We start from the raw sequence: 9,043 nt of genomic DNA on the forward strand, positions 1-9,043 counted from the left end.
AAAAGAGCCCGAACGGCTGGAAAAGTCATTAAAACAAAATCCAAAAGCTACGGAGTCACGGTTACACGGCCCACGGCCAAACCAAAAGTATCCAAAAAACAAAGTAAGTCTAAAAGAGCGGAAGAACAAAAATTACAAAGATAAAGCTACTCGAGGTCGACTATCCGGCCATCACGAACGGTCTTGAATGCTCCCATCACGGACACATCCACTCCCGGAGCAAGCACCAGGGCCTGCGCCTTCATCGTCTCCTCGGTAGCAGCAATTGCATCCTTAGCATCGGCCAGCAGTTCCGTTTTCTCCCTCTTCAATGCAGCAACCTCGGCATTCAGAGCCTCCGTCTCACCAAGAAGTACGGCAACCCGGGAACCCGCATCGGAAGCCTTGCGCCGCTCCTCACCTAGCTGAGAAAGGAGTGAAGTCTCAACCTCGGAAAGCCGGAGAATCTCCGCCCCGGCTTCCTCAGAAGACTTCACCGCCTTCTCCCTCGCAATCTCGGCAGCCTCGAGCTCCTCCTTCAACTTAGCCACCTCAGCCTGAGATTGGCGAAGTTTCTTGTCCAATAAACCGACCTGAGCCATCACGGGCTCAGCCTTCCGAACAACAACAGCAGAGCGAAGGAGAGCACGATACACTGACTTGGCCTGGAACGAGACATCACAGCCATCAAAATAAGGCTCCGTACCAGGCATCAAATGCTGATCAATGAAACCCGGGGCATCAAAATGACGATCCATCACACTAGGCACCAAACCCTCCTCAAAAGTCTCGCTGCTCGGGTCCTCAGGCCTCCTTCTCTTCCGAGAAGCCTCAGCAGCCGACACCACCACAACCTCAGGAGAGTTCGCAGGGCCAGGGGAAACTTGAACCTCGGCCCGTGCAGCCGAGGAAATCACCTCCTGAGAAACCGGTTGAGATTCCACGGCAGGATTGGAGACAGGGGGTAGAAGGAGACGAGGATCCCTCCTCCCGGCCCATCGCCGCCTTCAACCTAGCCAGAGAAGTCAGCCCACCAGCCATCTCAACTGAAAGAAATAAAAAATAACAAAGTAAGTTACAAAAAGAGAAAAATAGAACATATAAAATCGGGAAAAGAAGACAAGGCACACACCAATATACGCCCGACAAGCCTCGGGATCCCCCATAACGTCCCGAGGATTCAACGGACGCTCACCAAACAAATGCTGCAAAACGTTGGCAACGTCCTTATCCTCCTGGGACAAACCATTGTAGGTGAATTTAGTTAGAACCGACGGGCCAGCTTGGAAATTTCAGTATGTCGGAAACCGACGTACGCCCTCCGGCGACAGCCAGAAGGGATGATGCCCCTGGACAGGACGCACCTTGAAATACTCCCATTTAAAACCATGAAAAGAATCCTCAAATAAGCCAAAAATACGGCGATGAGGCTGAGCACGGAAAGACATATACCCCTTCTTATGCTTCCCCTCCTTAGTCGGGAGAGTGCATAAGAAAAGAAAAAGAAAAACAGGAACGGAAGCCGGAAGGTCGAGATACCGGCACACCAACTCAAACGACCGCACAGCAGCCCAGCTGTTCGGGTGAAGTTGAGACGGCGCCACGGAACACCGACTTAACAGATCCTGAACAAACGGCGAGAAGGGGAGTCGCACGCCAAGCCGAGTGAACATCGACTCATAAACCCACATCCAATCCGGAACGGTGGGGGAACGCAGATTCAAGTAACAAACGCGCTCGTCGGCATCCGGGAGGATGAGCTCATACCGCCCCTCCTCATCACCACCACCACAGATGGCCCCCTGATCACGGAGCCGTTGAAGGTCGCCCTCCGTCATCCGCGACGGAACGCCCCATACATCACTAGTCACCCAACCATAACGATTGGGAACGCCCCTGGAAGGGGCTACTGGAGCTCCCACACCCTCATTTCTCCGCCGTTGCATAGCTAAAACAGGGAGGAGCACCACCATCAGCCTGCTAACCCTAGACAGAAGCAAGACAGAAACCTACACACCACTACCAAACCAACACGGCGGTACACCGCAATCACCGAATGAACACGGCGGTGCTCAACCCCTCCAAAAACTCAAAAAACTACCCCCCCAAAGAAACCAGTTCAACGCAAAACTAAAAACAGGCAGAACAATGCATGGCAAAAGACAGAGCAGCATTCACAAAATAACAGGAAAGAATAAGCGAAACGTGCTAACCTAGAAATGCAGAAAGAACACTTGAGAAAGCTCGAAAAGCAGAAGCAGCAAGCAAAAACCAAAAAATGAAAGACCACAGAGAAAGGAGGAGACTTTCTGTTCAGATAGAAATTCTTCAGAAGAGAATGGAAAAAGGAAAAAGAAAGGGAAACGAGCGAGGGAACTGAAATAAAAATCCAAAACGGTTTCAAAGAGAGGGGTGAAAAGACACAATTGCCCCTAGGCGCAGTTAAAGCTAGTAGGGGCAGAAGAGGGAAAGCGTCCCTTCACATTTAATGACCCTCCCTCGAAAAAAGAAGCTAATAAAGCCTCGAAGAACGCAACAGACACGGCAGAATCGGAGGAGTCACGTCAAACCAAAAAACGGTCAGACGAGCCTTCAGCGAAGCCGGAGCCGAGGCAGCGATCTCCCTCCAAAAAACAAACGAACTCCCGAGACAAACTGAAGCCCACGGTTAAGCATCGCGCCTTTCAGCGACAGACCGACCTTGTTCGCTCCCCCGCTGCGGGGGCAACTGTTACGGATCCGGCCCACCATCCCGGATCCAAGACCGAACCCAACACCGGTTCCCCGGGTCCGACCCGTTCCCCACTTCTAGAAGGCCCGAAAACGGCACTCTCGGTTTCCTAACCGACTTTCGAATTCAAACGTCTCCCTTATCTTAGCCAAATAAGATAAGATAAGATATTCTCCATCACCTATAAATAGAGGACCCAGGTCCCTTCAGGTATTCGTTCATTCCACACACCTTACACCTCTCAGATCCATTCTGACTTGAGCGTCGGAGTGTCTTTGCAGGTACGTCCCCCCATCGCCCCAGTCAAGTGATCCGGCATCCGCCTCGACCCGCAGGTTCTCGATCCATCTCTCAACCCGTACCAGAGACATCTTGTACACTTATTAAATAAAGAATACTCATATTTTTGTATTTATGTTTTATATTTAATTATTTAAGAATAAAAGATTCTGTTACCATTTAAAGTATTGTATATTAAAGTATTGTCATTTAAAGTATTTATTTATGTACTAAGATATTCTGTATTTATTAGAGTCCATCAATGCTCTTTTTTCATATTAGCCTTTGATTTTCATCTAATCAAATCTAACGGTCGATATAAATGTGGCGTATTCAATAAGCACATAATGGTTGTCCTCGTTTTAGACATACCCCAATTTAAGTATTCCAAAAAAGAAAAAGTAAAAAAATATCCGGTAATTAACAACGCCGTGTAATAGCATTGAATTACAACCCTTTGTGATAATCCCTTCACATTATCCTTCATTAATTCATTTCCTTTCCGGGCCTATAAATAGCACTAAACCACAACGCTTATATGCCTCACACCAGAAAATTAAAGCCGAAAACAAATTAGAAAAAAAAATGTCAGGAATCATCGAAAAGATTGAAGAGGTCCTCCATATTGGAGGGAACAAGGATGGTGATCACAAAGATGATGACCACAAAGGAGATCATAAGGAAGAACACAAGGATCATCATGATGATGAGAAGAAAAAGAAGGAAAAGAAGGATGATGATGGAGATAGCATTGTGGACAAGATCAAGGACAAGATCCATGGAGATCATGATGACAAGGACGAGCACAAGGGTGAAGAGAAGAAGAAGAAGAAAAAGAAGAAGGACAAGAAAAAGCATGAGGATGGCCATGATGACCATGACCATGAAAGCGACAGCGGTAGCGGCAGCGGCAGCGACAGCGATTAGATCTTCATTCTACAGCTTAATGCTAATCATCTTTAAGGTAGTGTAACTATGTTTTAATTTGTTGATAATTAAACCTTGAATCTGAGATTATGTGTGATTATTATCAGATTATCACCATAGCCATTATTATTGACCTTTAAATGTTTTTTTTTGGGAGAGGGGGGGGGGGGGTTTCACTTGATCAATGGTTGCTGGCTTGCTGCATAAGGCGGAATTTGATAAGTGAACGAAATTTAATAAATAAATTAATCAATCAATCAACTCAAATTGAATGTGTTATTTGCCATTTAACTTTCTGAGTTTTGAGCAACAAAAACAATAGGACAAAACTCTTTGACTCTGTCTTTTTCTGATTCTAACTTTTAGAGAATATATATGAGATTAATTTTAAAACTTATTTATTTTTTTAATATGGCAATAATATATTATTAATTGTCTTTAAAAAATTCTTTTACAATAATGAGTATGAAAATTAAATTATATATATTGTTGAACTAACACATTTTTTAGGATAATACAATTTGCCATCTTAATGAGATTAAGTATATGTAATATGAGCCAATGAGTTATAGCTCAAATGGCATAATCTCCCCATACTCAATTAAGAGGTTGCGGATTCGAATCTCATATCTTTGGTAAAAAGTAAAAAATAAAAAAAATATATGTAATATGAGATAACATAAGCTAAATATAATTAGAATAGTTTAAAGGTGGAAATTTAAGGGAAAACAGTGTGAAAAATTTTGTATGATGTAGAAAAACCGAAAAAGAGTCAAGGACACAATTGGATCCGCATTTGACGTTGACACCAATCCTTAGTGCAGATGATTTTGTGAGATAATACTCAATTTGGTCCCTAAACTTATACGCGAGTCTCAATTTAATTCCTGAGATTTCAATTGTCTCTATTTAGTCCTCGAAGTTTATAAACGTGCCTCATATTAGTCCCTAAGACCATTTTTAGTATAAAAACGTTAATAGAGCGCTGTTGTAGGCTATCACATGTCACGTTAAAACTTGTAAAATAATACAGTTTTGGTTTTCACATTTAAATTGCTCAAAAACGACATCGTATTACTTATTTTGTTAGGTAAAATTTTAATAAACACCATTTAGAATGTTGTTTTTAGGTTATTTGAGTGCCATCAAAACTAAAACGACATCATTTTACAAAGTTTAGTGTGGCATCCGACTGTCACGACAGTGTTCAGTTAACGTTTGTACGTTGAAAATTGTTTCAAGGACTATCATGAGTTATGTTCACAAAATTTGGGGACTAAATAGAAGCAATTGAAACTTTATGGACTAAATTGAGACTCGCGTGTAAGTTCAGAGACCAAATTGAGTATTATCTCTAAATTTTTTTCAAACAGTCAAAATCCAATTTAACTCCAATCTAAATAACCCTTTCATGTAGTAATCATACAGTGAATTAAAAATTATAGATTGAATCTAAGTATTATTGTTGTTATAAATATAATGATTATAGAGAGAATATGGACTAAACTTGGTTTCTTATTTTTGTCATGCATGTAGTAGGTGTATGGGACCATGGCAGCGAGGAGCCTAAAATAATTATTAAGAAAGGGATGATTATGTTTCTTTCTGTTTTTTTTTTTTTTTTTCTTCTGAAATTGGTTTAGTAGTTCTGTGTTTTAAATTTATATATCGTAAATGTATAACCTCACTAGCTACTTTGTTTCGGTTGGCTGTACATAAGCTTTAAGAAATAAATGAAGATTTTTAATTTTTAGTGAGATCTTGCGTTCATAAAAAGATTACATACCCATGAGATATTCTGGCAGTTGTATTATTGCGTATCGTCTCGAATTGAACGATTTACATGCTTGCACTAATAAGAAAAAAAAAATGGCATCTTACCCTTTGGCATAGTTGGAAAGAGGGAAGGAACCTAGAACCTTTTTTTTTTCAATTTTAAACAGGGTATAATTACATTTTTTTTTTAAATATTCGAACTTGAGGTCACAAACTCAATGGCATTAGTCTCGTGAATGTGTTAATATTATTGAAATTAATTTAAACAACTTGAGTTAGTCAATTGGCAATACTTATTTCAAATGTTCGTGATATAAAAATTTAAATATTATTTAAAAGTTATTTATTTATATTTTTAAAATATTTAATTTAATTTGATATATTTTAATTTTGTTTATTTAGTTATTAGATTGAGTTTTATGTTTATGAGCTTAGAAATTTTTTTGTAACCTAATAAGAGATTATAAATACCTTATAAACTATTATATATAGTCTTAGTATTGAGTGATTAGAAGTGTCAAGACACTTTTTGGTTTCGTGATAAAATCATAGTGTGGACAAGTGAGGCGAAAAATTAGTAGAAGGTTGATAAATCTCTTCGATTCAATTCTCAAATTATGGTGTGAACAAGTTAGGTTGATAAATTTTTTCTCGTTGCATCAAGAAATTGGATAGAAAGTAGAGTGATTGTTTTTATATTCAATTTTAATCCTTTTTTTTCTATTTCAATTACAATTTTTTTTTTATTTAATTTTAATTATGGTCTTATTTATTCTTTTTTTTTCTTATCATTTAGTATCAAAGCATTCTAAATAATATAAACTAATAACTTTTAAATAATATTTGAACTTTTGCATATTACGAACATTTGAAGCACGTATCAGTTAGTTAGTTAACTCATACGTTTAAGCAAATATCAAGATTCAAATTCTCCTTATGTGCGCAATAATCTATTGGCTAACATCTAGCAATAAACTATGACAAATTAGTATTTGACCTGTAAAATTAAAAAATATTTTAAAAAATAAAAAAATATATTGAAATTATATATAACATTATTCTATATTTGTTTTCTTTGAAATTTTTAAAAAATTTAAAAGGTAACCTAACGATTAATTTATTTTAATTTTGTCGACATTTCGCAAAATTGTTTGTACCATTACCAAAACACTATAAAATCTTGATAACCTCAAATTAATTACTAATTTAGAGTTATTTGTTTCATTTTAGTTATGTTATTGTTGTCTACTCTCATAAATTAATAGGTTATATAAGCCTAGAGCTAGATGAGCATCCATTTGTTCTTGAAAATTTATAGCAAATTTGGTTCGAGATTAAAGTGAGATAAAAGAAATTTTAAATAAACTTACATGTAAAATTTTATATAGAATTTATTCATTAAAGTTTTAGTCCTATTTTATATTTAAGGGGTGATCGCTAAAACTCTTATTTTATATTTTAACTATGTCAGATGTAAGCTAAAATTTATCATTAAAATTAAATATCAATATATATTAAAATATAAAATATGTATTAAAAATAAATTAAATTATATATGTATTTATACATAAATATATAGTAGATAATTTTAATATACACATTGTATTTTATTTAAGGGACGATTATGCTCATCATCATCATCTTTTTCTTCTTCTTCTTAATTCAAGTATTCGAGTTTCTTTGTTAGAATTTGTATAATTTTGTTAGGCTTAAGTAAATTATATATATATATATATATATATATATATATATATATATATATATATATATCTTATGCTAAAATATGTTTTTTGTTCAACAAGAATCGTAATCTAAATCTCTAAGTCATAAAATCTCATAGTATATATATTATTGAACTATTTAATTTGTTCTATAAAGTATAAACTTAGCTAATAAAAGAAGAAATATAAATGGTTATTTGTGGCCACTCCCATACACACGACATAAACGTCTTTTTTTACGGACGATGAGGTGGATAGACTAATTAATTGGCATGTGTCTATTGTTCATTAATTAATTAATTAATACAGCAGCTAAGTTATTTTAGGAAAATCGGTTAATAAAAAATATACGGTTTTAAGTGAACCAAAGATTTTTTTCTATTTAACCAAAAAATGAACCGCAATTTAATAAACCGGTTAATTTTTGTAGACTTCTTTATTTTTTTATTTACTTTTAAATTTTGGACTTTATAATATCCAAACAATAAATTTAAATTGAAAATGGACTGGACCAATACATTACACTCTTATAATTTGAGTTCTTATATGTTACTTTAGTATTTTTAATTTATTTTTAAATGTAATTAGAAGTTTTAAAATAGTAAATTAACTAATTAAATATCACAGATTAATAGATAAAATGAAAGTAACAAATAAATTAATTCAACCAAAAGAAAAAAATATGCTAAATTTATTATGTTCTAGTCTATTATCCATTCAACTTCTAATAAAATAAATAAATTTATTGTTATTTGGGGAAAAAAATTTAAAATACAATGTAATTTATTTAAAAAAAAATAGAAAGATAAAAATCTTAATCAAAATCAAGTCTAAATTTAAAATATATAATTGTGGACGAAGTTAGTTTGATAGTGTTTATATTTATAAAATATTGGACTGTTTTTGTAATTAATTATTGTTTTATATATATATATATGCATACCTTTATAATATTCTTTTTTTATAAAAACATGTAATTTTTTTTAATTTGGTATGCATGAGATGAGATGTAAATTTGGATGACCTTAAATAAGAAATAAAATAAGAATTAAGCTGAATTTTTAATCTTTAATATGTTAACAATATTTATGTTTTAGTCTATTCTATCTTATATTTAGATACAATTATATATTTATTTATTTTTTTAGGAAATAGTGGTGTAGGAGGTGGTGGTGGCGAGATCACAGTAATAATGGGTGAGAAGAAAGGGGATGAGAATGGGTTATTACAGTGAAAATTGGATGGCCTTGTATTTTTATGGTGTTGATATTATTATATGAATTAAAAATTAGGGATAAATTTTTTATAAAGAATTATAATTTTTTACTATATGTTGACGGTCATGATATTAATTGTTGGGATAAAATTAAAATTATCTTAAATTTTAAGGATAAAATTAAATTAAATAAAATATTAAGAGTAATTTAAAAAAATTTTAAAAACGTTAAGAATAATAAATATATTTTATCTTAAATTATAACATTATTAAATTATAATATTTTAAATTTAAAAATTTAGAGGAGATATATTTTAGTTTAATAATTTAAAACAAACAAAAAAAATTGAACAAAAGAATTTATTCTTTTTTAATGTAGGAATAATTTTTTTAAAGTAATATTCCTTGTCAAAG

At 34.4% G+C, this 9,043-nt stretch overlaps 1 protein-coding gene and 1 pseudogene across 2 annotated transcripts; one reads left to right on the forward strand and one right to left on the reverse strand.

The window, feature by feature from the left end:
* Positions 1–146: 146 nt before the first annotated feature.
* LOC148582045 (uncharacterized) lies at positions 147–1,020 on the reverse strand (annotated as a pseudogene).
* Positions 1,021–3,505: 2,485 nt separating this feature from the next.
* LOC107621629 (dehydrin family protein) lies at positions 3,506–5,692 on the forward strand. Of its 2 annotated transcripts, none has more exons than XM_016323662.3 (2): positions 3,506–3,953; positions 5,453–5,692. In XM_016323662.3, exon 1 carries the CDS (start codon positions 3,575–3,577, stop codon positions 3,914–3,916), a length of 342 nt encoding a protein of 113 aa, XP_016179148.2. In that variant the 5' UTR covers positions 3,506–3,574; the 3' UTR covers positions 3,917–3,953; positions 5,453–5,692. The 2 variants fall into 2 exon arrangements, with proteins under 2 accessions (XP_016179148.2, XP_088355558.1); XM_088499432.1 differs by having other exon boundaries at positions 5,456–5,692.
* Positions 5,693–9,043: the final 3,351 nt, after the last annotated feature.

The sequence above is a fragment of the Arachis ipaensis genome, chromosome B10, assembly GCF_059453495.1.
Source record: "Arachis ipaensis isolate K30076 ecotype BB chromosome B10, ASM5945349v1, whole genome shotgun sequence".
Classification (NCBI taxonomy): domain Eukaryota; kingdom Viridiplantae; phylum Streptophyta; class Magnoliopsida; order Fabales; family Fabaceae; genus Arachis; species Arachis ipaensis.